Below are 26,949 nucleotides of genomic sequence, written 5' to 3' on the forward strand. Positions count from 1 at the left end.
GCCTGCTTGTATTGATAAAGACATTTTTAGTCTCACTAGGCAGTGTGACGTAGTGGATTTTTTCCTTTGACGTCATATGGAGTTAATTCTTTAAATGAAATGCTAAAAGAACTCACTTGGTGCACCAATGTCTATGAACCCTCGACAAGCTGCTCGTATTGATGACATTTTTTTAGTCTAACTAGGCCGTGTGACGTAGTGGATTTTTTTTCTTTTGATGTCATATGAAATTAATTCTTTAAATGAAATGCTAAAACAACTCAGTATAGTAATGCTTATTAAACCTCGTAATCTGATTTGTATTTTAAAAAGACGTAATAGCTAGATTTAGATCCAATCTAGTTTTTTTTACACTAGATCTAGATTTTTTAAAACTAGATTTAGATTTATATTCTAATCTAAATCATTGTAGATTCTAGATCTAGAATTTCTTGGTCTAGTTTAGAATGTTTGTTGTTTTACATGTTTCGGATGTTCCTTCAGAGTTGAAGTCCAAACCACCCGCAGCTCGACTGGGGATGGGAGAGGGCAGGGTTTGAACCTGGGACCATAGATAAATCCAAACGACAGTCCAGCGCGCAAACCGCACGACCTGGCAGCCTCGATTTAGACTAGATCAAGATCTATAATTTCAATTTCTAGACTTAAAATGTAGATTTTTATTTCCAAATGTCTAGATCAGGGGTAGGCAAATTATGGCCCGCGGGCCACATGCGGCCCTCCACAGTATTTTATGCGGCCCGCGAACACCTAGAGAATTCAGGTGTGCCCACAGATTAAACATATAATAAAGGGAAAAAAAATAAATTAAAATATCTTCTTATCTCTTATGATGAAGAGCCTAAAAAACATTATCTCTGCATGTTATTCTAAAAAGTTTAAAGCAATATTGCCAACCATTTAGTCAAAGACATTAACTCAAGCCAGTATTTATTCAATGCTATGAAGAACTGGGTTGAAAGTATTGGGTTGGCTTGGAACAAGATGGCAAGTGTAACAACTAATGGAGCCCGTGCTTTGAATGAGTAAAGCGTTTTAAAAAAAAAATAAATTAAAAAACAATATCCCAACTATTAACTCTACATGGGAAAGTTTGTACAAAACTGCATTGAATGACAAACATGTTCTTGACCCAATTATTAGCGATCAAACTGATCAGAGCTGGGGGACTTAACCACAGGCAGTTCTGAGAAGTAGGCAACTTGAAGGTGTGAAAACAAAACATTTATCGGTACCACAGTAGTGTCCCCTGGATCAGCATGGGCAAGGTATTGAGAAGATTATGGGATCTCAAGGACGAAATTATGTTCTTTGAGGGACATCGATTGTGATTAGTGACTAATATTTCTAATGAGTAGTTGAAGACGGACTTGATGTTTTTCATCGTCACCACATCAATGGGTTGCTTGCTCATGAAATGTATGTACATCTTTCCAAACAAAACTTTCCAATTTCTCCAGGCAAGCAAGTGAAAACAGGTTTAATCATTTTCCTTTGCTGAAAAGTTTCTAGTAAAATGGTTGAAAAGTACAAGACTTGTTGAATTTGCAATGCAAATTTTAAGACATCAAGATCTTGAAACCAGTTTTCACTATCCTCACTTCACCATTTTGTGCAGAAGCTAATTCAGCTCCAGACGAAATACCTCCAATCTAAGTAAGACCTTCCACGGGAGTTTTATGGGTGCCAGAAGCTGTATTTCCACACTTTAAAAAAAAACTTGATGCTAAATTTTTACATTATTTGGGTCCCACATAAATCGTGAACAAGCCTTTGTGTTTGAAACAAAAAATAAGTGTAAGACTAACTCGATGCTGATAGACTGTAATTTGACAGCAGTCACAAGGATAACAACTAGTTAGCTAGTTCTACCACACTTCCAGAACATTTCCAGAACATTATGCACGAGTGTAAAATTAAATATTTTACATTATGTACAACAGCACAACCGAATTGTTGTGATGTAAAAAGGCCATAACAAAATTTAAAAAAAATATTCGTAAAATTAGTTTCAGAAATCGCTAAATCTTGTTGTAATTCTTCAATTGGTAGTGTTAAAAAAGATGTAAATATTTAATACAGTATACATGTATATTTTCTAAGTTGTAAATACATATTATAGGCCTATATGTATTCGGCCCCCCATTCCAAAAAATCTTTTAATGCGGCCCTCGATAGAAAAAGGTTGCCCACCCCTGGTCTAAATCAATATTGCAATGTTATATAATACTAAAAGTAATCTACTATTTTTAAATTTAATATTTCATTCAGTCTATTGATAGATTATCTAGCCTTTTTTTTTAAAATAAATCGTATCTAAATTATATCTACATTATTCTAAATTTATATTTTAGATCTAGATCTAGTAGGTATAGATCTTAAGAGCGCTAAGTCAGAAGTTTAATTTAGGTGGATCTACATCCTCATTCTAGTTCCATTTAAATGAAAATGCCAATAGCTCTGTTGGTATCTGCTGGGACATCGAGCAGACGTTGCCGAAGTACAAGCTCGATGCCTTGTTCTTTTTTTTTTATTCAATACAAATCAATACCAAAAGATTATCTAAAATCGCTCGTCTGACATATTGTACATATCCGGTAGTTGTCATGCCGTAATGAGTAATATATCTCTTTATCAATAATAGGCTATTAGTTTGTTATTAACTTAACAGCAATGCCTGGTCGTGTGGTTAGCGCGCAGGACTGATTATCTCAACAGTCCAGGTTTCATACCCTGCTCGATGCCATCCTCCGTCGTCCATCGGGAGATTTGGATAAGGAAGTAAATTATCTTTAACTTTGAAGGAACACCCAAAACATGTAAAACATTATACAGAAAAAAACATTTTACAACGCCAGATGAATCTTCGAAACATTATTAAATTTGACAATAAAAAAAATAATCACGTCTTGAATATTCCTTGCGAATAGGAGGATCCGACAGGGATCCGACTCTTTGACGGGGGCCTCCTCTTGAGTTTGTGTGACAACACAAACTCTCTTTGTAATCTTGTTTATTTTTAGAATCTTTTTAGCTTTTTTTATGAACGTTTTTCCCAAAATTGGGTTTGTTTTTTGTCAATGACTTAACCAGCAGCATTTAGGATTCTATGAAGTTTATCTTCATTTTTAATGTTCTGATTGCCATATCAGGTAGTGGTATTAAAACATAAAATATTGCAGATGTGAGCCTGATAAAACATAGCCAGGGCCTCTCGCTAACATTAAATGAGGACATTTTTCTAAGTAATTGTAATCTTTGCTGCCCTTTTTTGATGATATAACCAGTATTTACAGTAAAATTTAATTTATTGTTTAAGATTGTACCAAGGGATTTTTAGTGGCAATCATAAACAGTTCAAAACTTTGTCTTCACTTTTTCCATCTGTCAGATAGATTACCGTCTAGTGACAACGGTTTAGGAGGTTCGAATAATTCCATTATTCGTATAGATTCTATGTCTAGATCTAAAACAAAATGAACACCACCTGATATAAATAAAATGTACTTTTAGCAATTTAGAAGCCACTACCTTTTACCAGCTCTTTAAACTGATCTGACACCATATCTGACACCATGTTCCGTTGTCACAGATACATAAATAACATACTGTAGACATTAATAATAACAATTAATGAACAGAGACTTTCTGTTGATATAAGTAGACATTGAAGACTATCATTTTATTATACTTCACATCCTTTTAAGTACTTTCTCACAAAAAACATTCACAACAAACAATGAAGCAATATACACATATTAGCACAATCATATATAGACTAATCTTCAACGCTTTCATTTTTTCAATAAGTAAATGAAGTTATATGGTATTAAAAGCTGATGAGAAATCAATAAACAACAATCTTACATAAGTCCAGATGTTTCTAGACACGATTTAAAATATTTAGGATGGCATCGTCTACACCCAGGGGCGGACTGGCTATATGGGCAAACGGGCAAATGTCCGGTGGGCCGGTATCAAATGGGCCGGTCTGGTCGCGACCAAGGAAAAAAATAATTAAATTCAGACTTCTTCTTCTTCTTCTTCTTCTTCTAGCCAGCTTTATTGCTGCTGAGCTGTGAGCTCTTTTGCAGACTGTGCCAAGGAAAAAAAGTGTGCTGTTTTCTTCAGTTGTTCAGCACTGCCGTACAGGGTGTTGGTTATGTTGGGCTGTAGTGGAAGTAGGGTCTGCCTAAGGTGGATTAGGGAGGGGCATTCAAAGGGGATATGGTTTACGGTTTCAAAGGGGTGGGCGCAATGTCTGCAAAGGGGTAGTTCTGTGGAGTTTATTTTGTTCAGGTGGTAATTTAATAGTGGTGTGTGTCCTGTTCTTAGTTGGAAGATTGTAGATTGTTCTTTGCGGGGGAGGAAGTTAATACTGTCCAGTTTGTTAGGCGTAGTCATTTCTCTGTACATGGCTCTGCCTGTGTTTCCTGATGCCCATTGGTTGAGCCACTCCTCTTTGTGATTGTTGACTAACATTGACCTTAGGGTGAGGTAGTTAACAGGTCTATCTGGTTGTTCCATAGATGAACCTGCCTTTGATAACTTATCTGCCTTTTCATTTCCCATGATGCCAATGTGTCCAGGGATCCACTGTAGTGTAATATTGATATTTAATTTTGATATCATCTGGTGGATTATCACAATGAGTGTTGTCAACTCTCTTGGGCTGTTTGAGGTGCTGCTGTTAAGTGCTTGCAGAGTAGATTGGGAGTCTGTAAAGACAACAATATCTGATGGTGGTTGCACTCCTTCATATAATTTGTTTTCCACTGTCTGGAGTGCTATGGTAATTGCCTCAATTTCGGCTTGGAAGTTTGAGCAGTAATCACCACAGGGTGCGCTTATCTCAAAGTGTTTATTTTTAGGGAAGACCAGGAAGGCACCAATACCAGCATTGATGGTAGCTTTGAAAGCCGATCCGTCTGTATAAATATGGATAGCTGTTTTTTGATAGCTTTCGATTGTTTCAAGCGTGCCTACTTTGAGCTCCAGTGGATTTGATTCTTTTGTTAAGGTGTTATTTAGTAAATGTGTTTTGATGGTTGGTTGTTTGTAGTTTAGTCCGGGTGTAATGTTTGAAAACCTGGTAATTTTTTCTCTGTTATTGGGTAGGTGGTGTTTTAGGGCTAGTTCGTCAGTAAATTGGATCAGAGTCCTTTGCTTTTCAGACAACTTAAAAAGAAAAGTGACAGCAGCAAGACACAAAGGCCCGAACACGTTTTTTTTTTTTTTAATTCTTATTACAATTAATTTTGCTTGAAATTCAACAAGAATATCAAAAAAAAAACAACACTATACACTGTACGTATTATCATTTGCAAAACGTTAGACCGTACTTAAGTGCCGCACGAGCGGCATGGACTGCTATGATGTCTTCGAGATTGTGTTTGGCCTAATCATTTTGCTGGTCGGCATGGGCCTTTGATGGCACTCTCATTTTTTTTTGCTCCTTCCCTCCCCCGTCTTTTAATGGTTCCAATGAAATTTAACCAAAAAGAGGGATGAGAGAGGTTAAGTTAGAAAACATTGATATAACGCAGCAAAAAAAAATAATTAAAAAATAGGCGCGACAATTAGCTCTTTAACAATGCTTAATAGAAATTAACTTTAACACATACACACAGCCGCTTGCAAACCACCCAACTTATTCACAGCTCAATATTGGTATAAAGCTCTATTTTCTGCGATTTGAAAAGAAAAAGTATGTTTCTTTTTGTTTATTTTTAATAACATATATCTAAAAATACTACACTTAAGGCTTACAAAAAAAATATTTAATTAAAAAATAAATCTAGATCTAAATCAATTTTTATACTATTATAATTAATGGCACACTTATGCTTAGTATGAAGTCATTAATGATGAAAATTATTACAATAATTACAATAATTTATATAGCGTTGTCACATCCGATATTTAATGAAAGGAGATTTATATTTAAAATAATGGGTCATGGTATATTCATATACAAATCGCGTTTTTGAGAATGTACATGGAGGAAGCAAGAGCTTTTCACATTAAGTAAGTGTCTCTAACCGTTCTGCTTTCTCTTATTTTTTATTGGAATGGGTTGCCTGAGTCAGCCAGGAAAACCAATGATTTAGCACAGGGATGGGCAACCTTTTATATCGTGGGCCGCATTAAAACAAATTAGCGGATGGGGGGCGGCATATATATATATATGGGAAACTTGGAAAAATACGATAGCTAACTGTGTATAATGTTTTCATTCACATTTATACAGTGTTATACATTTACATTTCATTTTTTTTTGCATTACCACTTGAGGAATTACAATTTTACTATTTTGTTTTTATTAATTTTTTTTTTGTCATCACGACTTCACATCACAACATTTCACAGCAAATGTACAGTTGTTCTTAATGTGGAATATTTAACTGTATACACTCGTTCATAATGTTCCGGAACTGTGGAAATAGCATACTAATACTTATCCTTGTGACAGATGTCAAATTACAGTCAGTCAGCATCGACCTGTTCTTACACTTGTTTATTTTCAATAAAATACATAAACTACTTATTCACAGATGTATTTAAACCCAAATAATGTGAAAGTTTAGCAGCTAATTTTTTTTAAAGTGTGGAAATAGAGCTTTTGGCACCCATAAAGATCCTCGGAACGACAAGTCCTCTGGAGCTGAATTAGCTTCTGCACTAATGTATTAATGGTGAGCTGAGGGTATTAAAACTGACGTCTTAAAAGTTGCCTTCAAAGTCTACAATCTAGTAATCCAAATAAGTCTTGTACTTTTCAAACATTTCACTAGAAATAGTTTCATCTTTCAGCAAAGGAAAATGTCAAAACCTGTTTTCACTTGCTTGCTAGAGTAATGGGGTAACTTTGAAAAGAGTTATTATGCGCATACATTCAAATGCAAACAACCAATTGCAATTACTGTCGATAAAAAACATGAAGTCTTTAACTCTTCATTAATAAATATTAGTAACACGGTTATACTGTCCTTCAATAAACATAATTTCTTCATTAAGATCCCATATTCTTCTCAATACCATGCCCATGCTAAGCCAGCGGACACTACTGTGTTACTGAATATCAGTATGTTTTGTTACCCAATGTATTTCTTGAAACTACCTGTGGTTAAGACTCCTAGGTCTGATAAATTTGATCGCTGATCTAATACAGTCAATAACATGTTTGATATTCAATGCAGTTTTCGCTAACTTTCCCGTGTCGAGTTTATGGTTGGGATATTTTTCTTTAAATTTATTAAAAATCATGTTTTTCTCAGTAACAACACGGCCTTTTTCAGTTGTTACACTTACCATCTCGTTTGAAGCGAACCCAACACATTCAAAACAGTTCATCGTAGTATAGAATAACTACTAGCCTGAGTTTGTGTTTTTGACTGAATGTTTCTAAATATTGCAAATAAGAATAATTCTTCGCTTACTTTAAACTTTTTAGAATTGCATGCATAGACAGTGTTTCTTTAGCTTCTTCATCATAAGTGGAAGAGTCAGAAGTTTCAATAGATTTTTTAAATTATTTATTTTTAATATATTTGCTTTTTTAAAAAAGTAATATCTGTGAGCACTCCTCATTTCTGTAGGTGTTCGCGGGCCGCATGAAACACTCCGGCGGGCCGCATGTGACCCGCGGGTCGTAATTTGCCCACCCCTGATTTAGCATATTTTAAGTCACAGATCAACATGCATGACTAGATTGACACATGAAATGCGTAAGACGTAACAATCTTATTTTTTGAAGAAACGTCTGTAATCTATAAGTAATACCAAAAAGCTTCAAACTCATTAGGCTGCTATTGTATTGTTTAGTTTTCAGACTACATACATGTATAAATAGAATACATTATGTACTCCTACGAATGCGTACATCCAGTTTTCGATGCGTTATCAAACTTTATATATTTTGTAGAGAATTAGGATTACACCTATAATATAACACATGGGCGTAGCTGGGAGGGAAGGGTCTTCAAACCATCACTTGCCTCATTGTCTGAAAGGGGAACTTTACTTACTTCCCCAGTGCAGCCAACTTAAGCAAACGACAGTCAACAAATTTCATGAGTGTAGCCAAAAGAGATTTTGTGGTTTTCCTCCAATACAAAAACTAAAGCATTTTACCATTTTCTACCAGTCGCTGGACTCCATAGCAGATTTGGTTTTAGAATTTTTTTAGCGGAAGAGAAGCAGCCTAATTGCACTGCGAATACCTTAGAATATGCATTTTTTAAAGCTTAAAATAACGGAAATAATGCTTGGTTCCCCGACCCCACTGGGGGGATCTCGCAGCGCTCCCCCGGACTTCCTATCTGCACTTTGGCGGTGTGTACTGTCTTTCCACTAATTATAGGAAGAGAGTATTCTAGGGTAGAAAAAACGTTTGAAAGAAGGAAAGATCAGAATGTAATGAAGATTAATTACATATACACACACTAATATATATATATATATATTGCGGAGTGGGGTAAAAAATCCCCCCCCCCCCCCCTAAGAAAATATATGACATGCCATTTGTTTATCTGTTTATCTGGTAATGCCCGGGCCGATTTTGATACTCAGTCCGCCCCTGTCTACACCTTTACCCTTTTTGATAAGCAAATTGTAAAGGGTCCACATTTATGCAAATGGTTTTATTTTTTTGTCAAAAAAATATTCTTTTTACAATTTTATTGCTCAGTTATGTAAGTTCTGCCATACTAAATACTACATTTACAAAAAAAAATGTTTACTTTTTTTTTAAGAGAAAAAATCTATTTACTAAGCAAATAAAGTTGGACAAAATTTAAAACAACAAATTATAAGTAGTTTTTCATATTATCGCGTACACCACTGTAAAACACAAAACTAAGGAATTTTTTTTTATTATTTTTTTTTTTACGAAATGTTTTTTTCTTGATTGAATAAGAGATTGTCCCTTTACAAAACAATTAGATCAATTAGATACTCATTATAAGACATCAGTTAGGCCAGGTTCACATCTAACTTCACATTCACTTTCACCTATCCCTTGGTCTGCTGGACCTTTGGGGCACCACACAGGATCTGTCAACCTTCTTTCTCCATTCTTCTCTGTCATTTGCCTTTGATAGAATTTCAGTATGATATTCTTTCTGAAAATATTAAAACCTGCCTTTTTACCTGCCTGGGTGGACCACTTCTGATAGAATTTAATACCGATATTTTTCTGAAAATATTGAAATCTACCTTTTTTTCCTGCCTGGGTGGACCACTTCGGGGGCCGATTTTGAGTTTGTGTTTCCACACAAACTGTCTTTGTAACCTTGTTTTAAATAGGTTTCGTGAAAATACGAAATAGAAATCAACAATTATAAAGTGAGTTGTGTGATCGAATTTGCGATTGTTCTTAATTTGAATCATGATAGAATATTTTTTTAAATCCATTTGTATAGCGCAACTTTCATTCTTACACATTCTCAGTGCGCTCTAGGCTACTCCAACATATTAAGCGAAATAGTTGTGGAGAGGTAGGCCTACTTATTGTTATGGAGAGGTATGCCTACTTATTGTTGTGAGAGGTAGGCCTACTTATTGTTGTGGAGAGGTAGGCCTACGTATTGTTGTGGAGAGGTAGGTTTACTTATTGTTGTGGAGAGACAGGCCTACTTATAGTTGTGGAGAGGTAGGCCTACTTATTGTTGTGGAGAGACAGGCCTACTTATTGTTGTGGAGAGTTAGGTTTACTTATTATTGTGGAGAGGTAGGCCTAGTTATTGTTGTGGAGAGTTAGGTTTACTTATTATTGTGGAGAGGTAGGCCTAGTTATTGTTGTGGAGAGGTAGGCCTACTTATTGTTGTGGAGAGGTAGGCCTATTTATTGTTGTGGAGAGGTAGGCCTACTTATTGTTGTGGAGAGGTAGGCCTACTCATTGTTGTGGAGAGGTAGACTTATTGTTGTGGAGAGGTAGTGAAAAATAACGCCAAATGATTTTTTCTTTTTGACATTTTTTTTTTACTTTAAACGATCAAAACAAGCTTGAATATTCCTAGTCCATGGATGAATGAGACGGGGAGTTGCCTCTAAGTTTGTGTGATAACACAAACTCTCTTTGTAATCTTGTTGTATATTACGTTATGTCTTCATTTATTATTTCAGGTCAGTGGATATTTAAATTTAATGGCAAATGTAGTTGACAACTTTACACACGGTCTAGCTGTTGCAGCAAGTTTCTGCATTAGTACAAAGGTACAAAATATTTGAATACAACTTTTTACAAATTCTCTTTTCATGTTGCTAACTTTTCATCGGGTCAAAAAAAAACATTCCTAGACACAGATCTAAAAAAAAAACGTCTCTAACGATTTTCTTATAAATTTGACGCCAGCGGGTTTTCACCCATGTAGGCCTTATTCATTAAATAATTAATAAATAGACTTTCAGGAACTGTCTTCTAAGTCTAGATCAATAATCCTATCATTAGAATTTTATAAACTCTGAATAGATTTATATATTCGTTTAGCCAGGATTTTTCTTTCGTGGGTAGGGACGATTGGAGCGGGTGCTTCATTTTGTTTTAAATCTATCAATTAGTCATTAAAAATAAAATAATGGCAAATAGAAGTTCAAAAACATTCTGTGCTCTTTTTGAAAAGTCTGGATCTATTGGCCAATCAGTAGAATTTTAAACACTCGTAAGCTCGCTCAACCAGAATTTTTTTGTGTGGGGGAGGCGGGAGAATAGGGGCGATGTATAATGTTCCAGTTTTATTATTCATTCTATCATTCATTCATTATTAAGAGCTAAATAATCCTCTTACAAGTAGCGTTAGTCAGGTTAATAAAGGAGGAATTGTCTTTTTAAAAAAAAGTATTTAAAAAATATTTTACTTGTTTAAATTTAGCTTTTATATTTAGCTATTTTACAATCATTTTTTTTCTTGAGGTAATTGAAATTATTGTACAAGAAATTATAACAAAAGCAAATTTTTTAGTGACCTTCAGTGGAAAAAGTCTCTCTTATGTTTTTGTTGTACTATTATCAGTTTGCTGTTACTTTTATATCTCAAATACTAAAAGTGCTATTGAAAATGTGCTATTAAAAATACTTACGATTCAAATAGGATTAATTTTCACTAATGGCTTTCACACATTAAGTGTGCATTTTGTTTGCTAATGTTTGTAACCTATTTTCAAACGCAAAAATATATTTTGATTATGCTCATTCTGCTATCAAAGTTAACACGAGATATTCATCCACATTCAGGTTGGATTTATCACTACATTAGCCATTCTGCTTCACGAGATTCCTCATGAGGTAGGAGACTTTGCTATACTATTAAGATCAGGATTTAACAGATGGAAGGCAGCTAAGGCACAGGTGATTCTTTCTAGTGTTTTGATGGTACTGAACAATTTTGCAGTAGTAGTTTCCACAATATTGAGTCATTTTAACTGCTTCATGTTATATTAACTTGGCCTTCTTTCTGTATGTTCTGTTGCCTATAAGCCTTTGATTGGTTGTTGACTATCAGCCTGTACAGAAATAAAATGAAAGATATACTGAAAGTATGTTGGCTGACTTGGTGGGGTGGGGAGGGACAATTGCATCGATTCCGACCCCCCCCCCCTTTTCTCAATTTCGAGGGGGCATGTTTGTTAACATAATTAGTTTCGCATCTATATGATAAAAGCTACTTGTTGATATTCTATCCATCTTAATATTATGTCCTTTCCCCTCTGGTATGTTGGCCGATTTGATGGGGTGAGAAAGGGCGATAGCATAAATCCCCCCCCCCCCCCCCGCCGACCCTTGTAAATGCACGTTTTGAGACGTGGCGTTGATATAGTGTGACGTGTATTACTATCACACACCTGAGGGACTGGTCACTACTACTGTGTCGCGAATGCGTAGAATGCTGGGTTCGTGCTTCCTGGAGTACTCTTGACACGTGACAAACATAGATACTACAAATTTCAGCAGACAAAATATAAAGTTTATTTGATAACAATAATAATAATACTGCACTCCTTGTCAGTTACACAAGTCAAGAAATAAACGATCTGCTGGACCGTTGGGGCACTACACAAGATCTGTCAACCTTCTTTCTCCATTCTTATCTCTCATTTGTCTTTGATATAATTTCATTCGGATATTCTTTCTGAAAATATTGAAGCCTGCCTGGGTGGACCACTTTGGGGGCCGATTTTAAGTTTGTGTTTCCACACAAACTGTCTTTGTAACCTTGTTTTTAATTTATGTTTTTTTTTCCTATCTCTAGTTTTTAACTGCAAGTGGGAGTGTTGTTGGAGCTATAACAGCACTAACCTCAGAATCTTCTCAAGTTTCTGGTAAGTCTGATCAATATTTTTAGAATCCTTCAAACCATCTCTCACTGGTTATGTTGTTAGACACATATAACATATTTAATTTAAACTTAGCTAAGAATAATAAAATAATCTTATTTTATACCTTTAATTGGAGCATCACCGAAGACTTCTCCTATATATTAGATTGGTTTATTGGCAATTGGTTAATTTATTCTGGAAAATGTTTTCAAAACATTTATCTTAAAAGATAATTCCTAATGTTATAAATCCAATGATTTATTGATTAGGTCATGAGATAAGCCATTCACAACTGTTGAAAAAAAAAAGTGTTTAACGGCCCCCGAAAAGCCGCTATTAGTTTTGTGTGGTCCTCCGTCCTGTTTAGATCTCAGAAACTAGACAAGATAGTGAAAATCAGACATCGTGATATTTTAGATCATTCAAAGTTCTGATGCAAGGGCTACTTTTTTCTTTTCCGAAAATGAACCATTTAATTTTTAAAATTATCTATGCAAGCAGATTTTTCATAAAAACACACCATTTTTAAACAAAAAACTTCAGGGGAGGTAAGTTTTCTTAAAAGGTCACATAATCTATATTTTATACTCTAGATCAGGGGTTTTCAACCTGTGGGTCGCTACCCTCTCGGGGGACGAATGACAATATTTCCAGGGGTCGCCTAGCTTCATAGGAAATATAGAAACTTGTCATTGTATACTTGTTATTTGAGAATAGATGTTGCAAACAACTTAATCGGAATCATTCAAAGCTTTTAATTCTCACAGTAAAAGTATTTGTAACAGTTTAATTTCTTGTCCATCAAACGGTGCGATGGAGCGCAACGATACAGCATAGCGGAATCATATATATTTCTATGGTGAAGATTTACGCATGTAAAACTATATCTGTTTATAATTAGTACACCATCAATGTATAGTCCATGTTTTAAAATGTTATAGTTTTGTTACGAACAACCAATGAAAATGAACGTTAAGAAAAGAAAATATAATGACGATTTTTACGATATGGTTTCAATAGTTAAAGCAGGAATGGAGAAACCTCAAAGCGTCATTTGTAACAGAGATCTATTATCACAATTAGTGAAACAGAACAAACATCCAAACTTTGCCGACTTAAAGTATTTGAAATGTAAACTGACCAAGTCCAGAAAGCCAGACTTAACTACTGGCAAATACAGCTTTTTATTTGGTGGCCCTGGTAGAACTAAGAAGCTTCACACCATTGCTGATGACTTCCTGTTGCCTGCGGCCTAATACTTTGTTCGAGTAATAACTAGAGCCGAATATTTTATTCTATCTACTAAATTTAATTCAATCTCCATATCTAATGACACTGTTCATGGAATAGCTGACATGTCTGGTGATGTATCAATCAGGTAATCCTGGAAATGTTATATCTTATATCTGCCTGTGGTTCCGTCTGGGGCATAGACCACAAGATGAATATGGTGATTACGCCATATAAAAAAAAATAAAGGTAATAAAGGTTAAATTTCATTTCTTTGTAATCTAGTTATAAGCAGAAATATGTATTGTTTCGTGATTAATCATACAGCTTGGGCAATTCATATAAGATATGGACATTATGACTACAATCATAACATTAGCAAAAACATGATTTACGTTTTGGGGTCGCCGCATAGTGGACGAAACTAAAAAGGTTGAGAACCACACTCCCTTTTGTATGCGGTAATCATGCCTATTGCTGAATCCCCATACTTCCTGCTACTGGATCTGAATCCTTGATTCCTTCCAGAACTCTTGATCATGTTGAACCCACCCTTAACTCCTTGGCTGGAGGAAGGAACCCTGACATCAGCGAACACTGAGTACTAATTTCTACATTGTCCTGTTGGTGTGCCTAGTGCTAGCTCAGACGGAGATATTGTCCTGTTGGTGTGCCAAGTGCTAGCTCAGACGGAGATATTGTCCTGTTGGTGTGCATAGTGCTAGCTCAGACGGAGATATTGGCCTGTTGGTGTGCCTAGTGCTAGCTCAGACGGAGAGATTGTCATCTCGGGTTGAAACGTGTTGACGGTAGGGATCAAACGGTCCAAAGTGTAAAAATCTGATAGTGCTACCTGAAAAGAATCTTAGATATCATTCCTTTTCTATCAAAACAGAATCTGGCACTCAATGGGCATCACGAACAAGTTGAAGAAGATTTGCAATGGTAATTTCTGGGAGTTTGTGAAATTACTATCCAAGTAAGATCCACTCCTTAGAGAACATGTAGTCCGAATCAAGCTGCTTCCAGACCGAATTTGTAAATTTCCCCACAAATACTAAACGAACTTATTGTAATATTGGGTGATTACGAGCCAGATATTTCTAGATAATTTCCCAACTGTTAAGGCCACGTTGTGTTAAATAATAACGGTGTACTAATTCTTTCATTGACATCATCTAAATTCTCTGTCTGCTTGAACCATTCTCCGAGTTTGGCAGGTATTCTGGTTGCTGAACTTGAAATCAATTTAGTACCATTTTTTACGTACACTGGACCGTTTAGATACCTTTTGATCAAGTTCAGAACATCGCTTGGACGTTCTCACCAAAATAACCAGAACTATAGCCTTAAGTGCTTGGTTAAAACCCAGTGGAGCGCCAGAGGAGAAGCCGTCAAGATGGTTATGGTTTACTTTTTAAAAATTATAGAAACTCTAGAGACATTGACTAGCACATATGAAAAATCTTCTACTAGATCTGAAGCAGGCGGTTTGTTAGTTACTATGCAGACTACATTTATTTTCTCACCTTGGGGTTTTTGTCGCTCTATTCACTAAAATAATGGACACGCAAGTCTACACTCAAAAAACATGATTTGTCGATTGGAGACTGTGAATTAAACGGAAAACATTAAACACATTCTTAAGTAATAGTCGGGAAGACATTGCTGCAGCCAGTGTTACATACATTCGAAAGCATATGCACAGCTCTGGAGATTATCAGACCTCAAAGACGTATCGGACCTCAAAGACGTATCGGACCTCAAAGACGTATTGGCCACAAGAAAAAGGATGACAGGCCAAAGAGGTGAAGATTCTGTATTAACACGTAAGAAATGTATTCTTCCTTGGGTGGGATAATTCAAGAAATCACCCGATATGAGCAATATCATGATGTGGCAAGTAAACATGGTTCTTGTCGCCATCCCAACTTTTGAATCCTCGGATGGAATTAATTGCTATTAATGATGAATTTGTAATTTGTAATCAGTAATTTGGCAATTGATGTAAAAAATTGATTTTGATAAAATTATTGATAGTTTTACGACCAAGAAAGCACGTAAGATTTATTTTAGATATCTTTTTGTTAAACTGATTTTTTATTGGGCAAAGTAGCAATACTTTAACAAAAAATACACATTAGTTCGACTTTTCTATGTTTTCTGTGTTCTATGCAATTTTTTTCTGTTTTTACCTCCTTTTTGAAATATTCTAAAAATGATAAAATGCAACATTCAGCACAGGTAAATAAATTCAAAACATTTTTTGACAACTTTAAAAGAAAAATTGAGCGTGTTCTTTGTGTGCACATGAATGTTTTTATTAAGTTTCATCTCTGAGAGTCTTATAGTTTTTCTTTAAATGCCCTTCAAAAACAAAAAAGAACTCAAAACAAAAAAAAAGAGTTTTAAAAAATGTGTACTTTCATAATATTTGAGCTATAGGCATAAATTTGGTGTCATCGGTCTTAGAATGACGAGTTCTATTCAGCTACAATACATACATTCTTGTTTAAGAGTAAAATATGTTGCTTTCTCTCTTTCATAACCCTTGAGGTTTAAAGCTGATAAAACTTTTGTGAATGAAAAGATCTCAACATTTTACAATACCTCTTCTATTTTGTATTTTTAAACTATTTTTGGTCCAAGTGTTAAAATACTTATCATTCTTCTGTGTGTAATAGGACCACAGTAAACCTTTGGTCACCTCATATGTCTTTATAATCACTGGTCTTTTTTTTTTTTCGATTTTTTTGACACCGTCATGCCAATGTTGAGTATAATTGTTTGTCATTCTCAGTAGTGCACGTTTTGAAGCTTTACTTTCCACTGCCCATATTCTCTTTGAGGCTTCATTACATTGGATTGAATATGCACCGCCTTTTGATTTTAAACTAGTTTCAGAAATAAAGGAGCCAGATTTTATTCTGTTTGGTACTTGGCAGCCTACAATGTCAGATTTTATTATATCTGGTACTTGGCAGCCTACAATGTCAGATTTTATTCTGTTTGGTACTTGGCAGCCTACAATGTCAGATTTTATTATATCTGGTACTTGGCAGCCTACAATGTCAGATTTTATTATATCTGGTACTTGGCAGCCTACAATGTCAGATTTTATTCTGTTTGGTACTTGGCAGCCTACAATGTCAGATTTTATTCTGTTTGGTACTTGGCAGCCTACAATGTCAGATTTTATTCTGTCTGGTACTTGGCAGCCTACAATGTCAGATTTTATTATATCTGGTACTTGGCAGCCTACAATGTCAGATTTTATTCTGTTTGGTACTTGGCAGCCTACAATGTCAGATTTTACTATATCTGGTACTTGGCAGCCTACAATGTCAGATTTTATTCTGTTTGGTACTTGGCAGCCTACAATGTCAGATTTTATTCTGTTTGGTACTTGGCAGCCTACAATGTCAGATTTTATTCTGTTTGGTACTTGGCAGCCTACAATGTCAGATTTTATTATATCTGGTACTTGGCAGCCTACAATGTCAGATTTTATTATATCTGGTACTTGGCAGCCTACAATGTCAGATTTTATTCTGTTTGGTACTTGGCAGCCTACAATGTCAGATTTTATTCTGTTTGGTACTTGGCAGCCTACAATGTCAGATTTTATTATATCTGGTACTTGGCAGCCTACAATGTCAGATTTTATTCTGTCTGGTACTTGGCAGCCTACAATGTCAGATTTTATTATATCTGGTACTTGGCAGCCTACAATGTCAGATTTTATTCTGTTTGGTACTTGGCAGCCTACAATGTCAGATTTTATTATATCTGGTACTTGGCAGCCTACAATGTCAGATTTTATTCTGTTTGGTACTTGGCAGCCTACAATGTCAGATTTTATTATATCTGGTACTTGGCAGCCTACAATGTCAGATTTTATTCTGTTTGGTACTTGGCAGCCTACAATGTCAGATTTTATTCTGTTTGGTACTTGGCAGCCTACAATGTCAGATTTTATTCTGTCTGGTACTTGGCAGCCTACAATGTCAGATTTTATTATATCTGGTACTTGGCAGCCTACAATGTCAGATTTTATTCTGTTTGGTACTTGGCAGCCTACAATGTCAGATTTTACTATATCTGGTACTTGGCAGCCTACAATGTCAGATTTTATTCTGTTTGGTACTTGGCAGCCTACAATGTCAGATTTTATTCTGTTTGGTACTTGGCAGCCTACAATGTCAGATTTTATTCTGTTTGGTACTTGGCAGCCTACAATGTCAGATTTTATTATATCTGGTACTTGGCAGCCTACAATGTCAGATTTTATTATATCTGGTACTTGGCAGCCTACAATGTCAGATTTTATTCTGTTTGGTACTTGGCAGCCTACAATGTCAGATTTTATTCTGTTTGGTACTTGGCAGCCTACAATGTCAGATTTTATTATATCTGGTACTTGGCAGCCTACAATGTCAGATTTTATTCTGTCTGGTACTTGGCAGCCTACAATGTCAGATTTTATTATATCTGGTACTTGGCAGCCTACAATGTCAGATTTTATTCTGTTTGGTACTTGGCAGCCTACAATGTCAGATTTTATTATATCTGGTACTTGGCAGCCTACAATGTCAGATTTTATTCTGTTTGGTACTTGGCAGCCTACAATGTCAGATTTTATTATATCTGGTACTTGGCAGCCTACAATGTCAGATTTTATTCTTTTTGTAGCCTATTTGGCAGCCTACAATGTCAGATTTTATTATATCTGGTACTTGGCAGCCTACAATGTCAGATTTTATTCTGTTTGGTACTTGGCAGCCTACAATGTCAGATTTTATTCTGTCTGGTACTTGGCAGCCTACAATGTCAGATTTTATTATATCTTGTACTTGGCAGCCTACAATGTCAGATTTTATTATATCTTGTACTTGGCAGCCTACAATGTCAGATTTTATTATATCTTGTACTTGGCAGCCTACAATGTCAGATTTTATTATATCATGTACTTGGCAGCCTACAATGTCAGATTTTATTATATCTGGTACTTGGCAGCCTACAATGTCAGATTTTAATATATCTTGTACTTGGCAGCCTACAATGTCAGATTTTATTATATCTTGTACTTGGCAGCCTACAATGTCAGATTTTATTCTATCTGGTACTTGGCAGCCTACAATGTCAGATTTTTTTATATCTGGTACTTGGCAGCCTACAATGTCAGATTTTATTCTGTTTGGTACTTGGCAGCCTACAATGTCAGATTTTATTATATCTTGTACTTGGCAGCCTACAATGTCAGATTTTATTATATCTTGTACCTGGCAGCCTACAATGTCAGATTTTATTATATCTGGTACTTGGCAGCCTACAATGTCAGATTTTATTATATCTTGTACTTGGCAGCCTACAATGTCAGATTTTATTATATCTGGTACTTGGCAGCCTACAATGTCAGATTTTATTATATCTGGTACTTGGCAGCCTACAATGTCAGATTTTATTATATCTTGTACTTGGCAGCCTACAATGTCAGATTTTATTCTGTTTGGTACTTGGCAGCCTACAATGTCAGATTTTATTCTGTTTGGTACTTGGCAGCCTACAATGTCAGATTTTATTCTGTCTGGTACTTGGCAGCCTACAATGTCAGATTTTATTATATCTTGTACTTGGCAGCCTACAATGTCAGATTTTATTATATCTGGTACTTGGCAGCCTACAATGTCAGATTTTATTCTGTCTGGTACTTGGCAGCCTACAATGTTCTGTGTTCAACCTAAAAATAGTGTTGTTGTTTTTTTAATTCATGATTGTTTACCTTCAAACATTAAAGGTCAATGTTGTTTTTATTTGACAAGAATGATTGTTTCAATCATGTCCTATCATTCAATTTTTCTTATTGTTGGCTTTAGGAGAAAAGACAGCTTGGATTCTTCCATTCACATCAGGTGGATTTATGTACATTGCTCTTGTCACAGTCATGCCAGACCTGTTGCAAGAAAAACATGGATGGTTTGTATCTTTTTTTCTCTCTCTCTCTCACACACACTCACACTCTGTCTGTATGTGTATGTATACATACATATATATATATATATATATATATATATATATACAGGGCTTTTTTTGTGACGGTACGGCTGGTGCGTACCTGCACCTTTTTTAAAAAAATATTACTTTTCTTGTATTTTAACACCTTTTTTTTTTTTTACATATAAAGCACTGTGTATATATATATATATATTATAATAATAAAAATGGCTTGTTTTAGAGTCCGAAGATTAATGAGGAATGCAGTATTTCCCGTGGCTACGCAGCCCCAACTGTGACCTACATATTTTGCCACTCCCAGAGCAAGCATAACCATTGTTCGCCGGCGTCGATTAAGATTTTCTTTTCGCCCTCTACCTCTATCATCGTTCTCAAATGTGTATCCCGCGGCCTTTGGAAGTGATCTCCAGCTGTCTCGTTTGGAGGCGTCCAAAAGCACTACTGACCCTGATAAGACGCTTATCAACCTCCATTAAAAGCAATGCGTCATTTGATACTATGCTTCTCAGATATGTTAAGTTGTTTAAACTAAAAGAGGCCTCAGCGTACACAAATTTGTTGACCGCGAGCTGGAGATCATGTCAGTGTGAGCAGTAAGGGCGTAGAGAAGCTTTGTTAGACCATTTCCTTTGTTTCGGCCTGGGATAGTAGACTTTGAAGATTGAACACCTTGTAATAATTCACAGGCAAATTAAAATATTACCCTGCATAACAGGACTATGTTAATTATTCTAAGCTATCTAAACTGGGAATTCGGAATATTTAGTCTTTTGCTTTGAAAAGAAAACTTGACGTATCAGATTTATAGATGACACTATTTGTTCACTAAGTCACAATAAATTTTAGCAATGGGTCAAACCTTGGTCAAACTAAATACTTATTGAGAACTTTTATCGAAGTATTGAGAGTTTCGTACATAAATGTGAAGGGATTCGAGTCCCCAAATGAGCACATTTTAAAACTATCAAATATAAGAATATTCATAACTTGTGTTTCAACCATAGACTATATATATAGAGGACTGCCTGCGCACCACGCCTATATTATTCAATAAATAAGTCCCGTACACCGAGGCGTCCTTGGTTGCAGTGTAGTGTTAGAAGAATGACTTCCGGTGAATTAGTTTACTATATAGAGAAACCATCACTAAAGATAAACACTACGTTCAAAATATTTCTTATTTTGGTAACAGTGCGATAGACATAGCCAGATATGACCAAGACATAAACAACAACGTTTTCTTGAAGAAGACATAAACAACAACGTTTTCTTGAAGAAGACATAAACAACAACGTTTTCTTGACCAAGACATAAACAACAACGTTTTCTTGAAGAAGACATAAACAACATCGTTTTCTTGACCAAGACATAAACAACAACGTTTTCTTGACCAAGACATAAACAACAACGTTTTCTTGGAGAATACATAAACAACATCGTTTTCTTGACCAAGACATAAACAACAACGTTTTCTTGAAGAAGACATAAACAACATCGTTTTCTTGAAGAAGACATAAACAATAACGTTTTCTTGACCAAGACATCAACAACAACGTTTTCTTGACCAAGACATAAACAACAACGTTTTCTTGACCAAGACATAAACAACGTTTTCTTGAAGAAGACATAAACAACAACGTTTTCTTGGAGAATACATAAACAACAACGTTTTCTTGGAGAATACATAAACAACAACGTTTTCTTGACCAAGACATAAACAACAACGTTTTCTTGACCAAGACATAAACAACGACGTTTTCTTGGAGAATACATAAACAACAACGTTTTCTTGAAGAAGACATAAACAACAACGTTTTCTTGAAGAAGACATAAACAACAACGTTTTCTTGGAGAATACATAAACAACAACGTTTTCTTGACCAAGACATAAACAACATCGTTTTCTTGAAGAAGACATAAACAACATCGTTTTCTTGAAGAAGACATAAACAACATCGTTTTCTTGACCAAGACATAAACATCGTTTTCTTGAAGAAGACATAAACAACAACGTTTTCTTGACCAAGACATCAACAACAACGTTTTCTTGACCAAGACATAAACAACAACGTTTTCTTGACCAAGACATAAACAACAACGTTTTCTTGAAGAAGACATAAACAACAACGTTTTCTTGGAGAATACATAAGCAACAACGTTTTCTTGGAGAATACATAAACAACAACGTTTTCTTGACCAAGACATAAACAACAACGTTTTCTTGACCAAGACATAAACAACGTTTTCTTGAAGAAGACATAAACAACAACGTTTTCTTGGAGAATACATAAACAACAACGTTTTCTTGGAGAATACATAAACAACAACGTTTTCTTGACCAAGACATAAACAACAACGTTTTCTTGACCAAGACATAAACAACAACGTTTTCTTGAGGAAGACATAAACAACAACGTTTTCTTGGAGAATACATAAACAACATCGTTTTCTTGGAGAATACATAAACAACAACGTTTTCTTGACCAAGACATAAACAACAACGTTTTCTTGACCAAGACATAAACAACAACGTTTTCTTGAAGAAGACATAAACAACAACGTTTTCTTGGAGAATACATAAACAACAACGTTTTCTTGACCAAGACATAAACAACAACGTTTTCTTGACCAAGACATAAACAACAACGTTTTCTTGAAGAAGACATAAACAACATCGTTTTCTTGACCAAGACATCAACAACAACAACGTTTTCTTGACCAAGACATGAACAACAACGTTTTCTTGACCAAGACATAAACAACAACGTTTTCTTGAAGAAGACATAAACAATAACGTTTTCTTGGAGAATACATAAACAACAACGTTTTCTTGGAGAATACATAAACAACATCGTTTTCTTGACCAAGACATAAACAACGTTTTCTTGACCAAGACATAAACAACAACGTTTTCTTGAAGAAGACATAAACAACAACGTTTTCTTGACCAAGACATAAACAACAACGTTTTCTTGACCAAGACATAAACAACAACGTTTTCTTGAAGAAGACATAAACAACAACGTTTTCTTGACCAAGACATAAACAACAACGTTTTCTTGACCAAGACATAAACAACAACGTTTTCTTGAAGAAGACATAAACAATAACGTTTTCTTGGAGAATACATAAACAACAACGTTTTCTTGGAGAATACATAAACAACATCGTTTTCTTGACCAAGACATAAACAACGTTTTCTTGACCAAGACATAAACAACAACGTTTTCTTGAAGAAGACATAAACAACAACGTTTTCTTGACCAAGACATAAACAACAACGTTTTCTTGACCAAGACATAAACAACAACGTTTTCTTGAAGAAGACATAAACAACATCGTTTTCTTGACCAAGACATAAACAACAACGTTTTCTTGACCAAGACATAAACAACAACGTTTTCTTGTAGAATACATAAACAACATCGTTTTCTTGACCAAGACATAAACAACATCGTTTTCTTGACCAAGACATAAACAACAACGTTTTCTTGAAGAAGACATAAACAACATCGTTTTCTTGAAGAAGACATAAACAACAACGTTTTCTTGACCAAGACATCAACAACAACGTTTTCTTGACCAAGACATAAACAACAACGTTTTCTTGACCAAGACATAAACAACAACGTTTTCTTGAAGAAGACATAAACAACAACGTTTTCTTGGAGAATACATAAACAACATCGTTTTCTTGGAGAATACATAAACAACAACGTTTCCTTGACCAAGACATAAACAACAACGTTTTCTTGACCAAGACATAAACAACAACGTTTTCTTGAAGAAGACATAAACAACAACGTTTTCTTGGAGAATACATAAACAACATCGTTTTCTTGGAGAATACATAAACAACAACGTTTTCTTGACCAAGACATAAACAACAACATTTTCTTGAAGAAGACATAAACAACAACGTTTTCTTGACCAAGACATAAACAACAATGTTTTTTTGAAGAAGACATAAACAACAACGTTTTCTTGACCAAGACATAAACAACAACGTTTTCTTGGAGAATACATAAACAACGTTTTCTTGACCAAGACATAAACAACAACGTTTTCTTGAAGAAGACATAAACAACATCGTTTTCTTGACCAAGACATAAACAACAACGTTTTCTTGACCAAGACATAAACAACAACGTTTTCTTGGAGAATACATAAACAACGTTTTCTTGAAGAAGACATAAACAACATCGTTTTCTTGAAGAAGACATAAACAACAACGTTTTCTTGACCAAGACATCAACAACAACGTTTTCTTGACCAAGACATAAACAACAACGTTTTCTTGACCAAGACATAAACAACAACGTTTTCTTGAAGAAGACATAAACAACAACGTTTTCTTGGAGAATACATAAACAACATCGTTTTCTTGGAGAATACATAAACAACATCGTTTTCTTGACCAAGACATAAACAACAACGTTTTCTTGACCAAGACATAAACAACAACGTTTTCTTGAAGAAGACATAAACAACAACGTTTTCTTGGAGAATACATAAACAACATCTTTTTCTTGGAGAATACATAAACAACAACGTTTTCTTGACCAAGACATAAACAACAACGTTTTCTTGACCAAGACATAAACAACAACGTTTTCTTGAAGAAGACATAAACAACAACGTTTTCTTGACCAAGACATAAACAACAACGTTTTCTTGGAGAATACATAAACAACGTTTTCTTGAAGAAGACATAAACAACGTTTTCTTGACCAAGACATAAACAACAACGTTTTCTTGACCAAGACATAAACAACAACGTTTTCTTGACCAAGACATAAACAACAACGTTTTCTTGACCAAGACATAAACAACATCGTTTTCTTGACCAAGATATAAACAACAACGTTTTCTTGAAGAAGACATAAACAACAACGTTTTCTTGAAGAAGACATAAACAACAACGTTTTCTTGACCAAGACATAAACAACAACTTTTCTTGACCAAGACATAAACAATGTTTTCTTGACCAAGACATAAACAACAACGTTTTCTTGACCAAGACATAAACAACATCGTTTTCTTGGAGAATACATAAACAACAACGTTTTCTTGACCAAGACATAAACAACAACGTTTTCTTGACCAAGACATAAACAACAACGTTTTCTTGACCAAGACATAAACAACAACGTTTTCTTGACCAAGACATAAACAACAACGTTTTCTTGAAGAAGACATAAACAACAACGTTTTCTTGACCAAGACATAAACAACAACGTTTTATTGGAGAATACATAAACAACGTTTTCTTGAAGAAGATATAAACAACGTTTTCTTGACCAAGACATAAACAACAACGTTTTCTTGACCAAGACATAAACAACAACGTTTTCTTGACCAAGACATAAACAACATCGTTTTCTTGACCAAGATATAAACAACAACGTTTTCTTGAAGAAGACATAAACAACAACGTTTTCTTGAAGAAGACATAAACAACAACGTTTTCTTGACCAAGACATAAACAACAACTTTTCTTGACCAAGACATAAACAATGTTTTCTTGACCAAGACATAAACAACAACGTTTTCTTGGAGAATACATAAACAGCAACGTTTTCTTGAAGAAGACATAAACAACAACTTTTCTTGAAGAAGACATAAACAACAACGTTTTCTTGACCAAGACATAAACAACAACGTTTTCTTGACCAAGACATAAACAACAACTTTTCTTGAAGAAGACATAAACAACAACGTTTTCTTGACCAAGACATGCATAGCATCGTTCAGACCGGCCTACGTCTAGTTCTAGTTTGGAAGACAAAAGAACACATCAAGTGTATTTTGTAGACAGCATTTATTCTGCAATAAAAGAAGAAAAGCATGTGACCTTGGATTTCATAGTTATATCCACTTACAAATCTATCTACATTCATAAGTTTATGCACCAAAGCGTGTAATTCAGTGCCTCCCCCCCCCATCCCGAACTAGACAAAATGGGGAGTATCATTTTTCAATATTCAACATTTTAGCCTTTTAAAAAAATGATTATTGATAATGTCAGCTGGTTATATTGTACTTGTTTAATTGTTCCAAAAACATATATTAAACAAGATTACAAAGAGAGTTTGTGTTACACAAACTCAGAGGAGGCCCCCGTCGAAGTCGGATCCCTGTCGGATCTGCATATTCGCAAATAATATTCAAGATGGTCAAAAGTAATAATGTTTCAAATATTCATTTGCCGTAAATTTAAATTTAAATTAAATAAAAAATAGTAGATTAGTTTTAGTATATTAAAACATTGCAATATTGATCAAAACGTTTGGAAATGAAAATCTACACTTTTTTTTTTACACTTTAAGTTTAGAAATTGAAATTCTACATCTTAATCTAGTCTATTTTAGTCTAAACTAGATCTAGAAATTCTAGATCTAGACTCTAAAATAATTTTAATTAGAATATAAATCCAGATCTAGATAAACTGTAATAAAAATCTAGATCTAGTTTAAAAAATCTAGATTAGATCTAAATCAAGATATCATTCCTTTATTAAACGCGAGTCACATAACGAGGCTTAATAAACATTACTATACCGAGTTCTTTTTTCATTTCATTTGAAGAATTGATTCCATATAACGTCAGAGGGAAAAAAAACACTACTTCACACGGCCTAGCTAGAATAAAAATCGCCTTCATCATTACGAGCCATTTATCGAGTGTTCATAGACATTGGTGCACCGAGTGCGTTCTTTTAGCATTTCATTTAAAGAATTCATTCCATATGACGTCAAAGGAAAAAAAAAACACTACGTCACACGGCCTAGCTAGACTAAAAATCACCTTCATCAATACGAGCCATTTATCGAGTGTTCATAGACATTGGTGCACCGAGTGCGTTCTTTTAACATTACATTTAAAGAGTCCATTCATATGACGTCAAAGAAAAAAAATTCCATTACCTCACAATAGGCTAGTACCGGTACCATTAAAAAAAATGTCTTTATTTACACGAGATATTTAACGAGGGTTCATAGACATTGGTGCACTGAGTTCTAATAGAATTTATTTAAGGAGGATCAAATCCGCATTGTTTTTGCGTTTTGTCTGTCAGTCGTTCTGTCCGTCATCTTGATATAAAAAAAACAACTAAAAGTTATTAAAAATTGATTAACCTTTATTTTACGTTTCAAAACATCGCAATAATTTTAGGTATGAACACAATTGAAAAGTTTATATAATAGATTGTTCCGGATGTTTGTATAAATAGTAAAAGAAAAAGAGAATTTCAGATAAATGTAATAGCGTTAATTAAATTTTTTGGATGGTCTCGTATAAAAATTAGATGTACTACAGCCATGTGGAGAGATTTTCATACCTTCCTTTGGTGTTTGGATTCTGTTTTCCTTAAAAATCGGAACATA

At 34.8% G+C, this 26,949-nt stretch overlaps 1 protein-coding gene across 2 annotated transcripts in view; it reads left to right on the plus strand.

The window, feature by feature from the left end:
* The window catches only part of LOC106075149 (zinc transporter ZIP13-like), an 84,543-nt gene that overhangs the window by 55,459 nt on the left and 2,135 nt on the right, over nt 1-26,949 (plus strand). For both annotated transcript variants that reach the window (XM_056040874.1, XM_056040880.1), the window contains exons 5-8: nt 10,127-10,216; nt 11,235-11,348; nt 12,250-12,319; nt 19,423-19,522. In XM_056040874.1, the coding sequence (XP_055896849.1) occupies nt 10,127-10,216; nt 11,235-11,348; nt 12,250-12,319; nt 19,423-19,522 (374 nt within the window). The remainder of the gene's footprint in view (nt 1-10,126; nt 10,217-11,234; nt 11,349-12,249; nt 12,320-19,422; nt 19,523-26,949) is intronic.

This window comes from Biomphalaria glabrata, chromosome 1 (assembly GCF_947242115.1).
Source record: "Biomphalaria glabrata chromosome 1, xgBioGlab47.1, whole genome shotgun sequence".
Taxonomy (NCBI): Eukaryota; Metazoa; Mollusca; class Gastropoda; family Planorbidae; genus Biomphalaria; species Biomphalaria glabrata.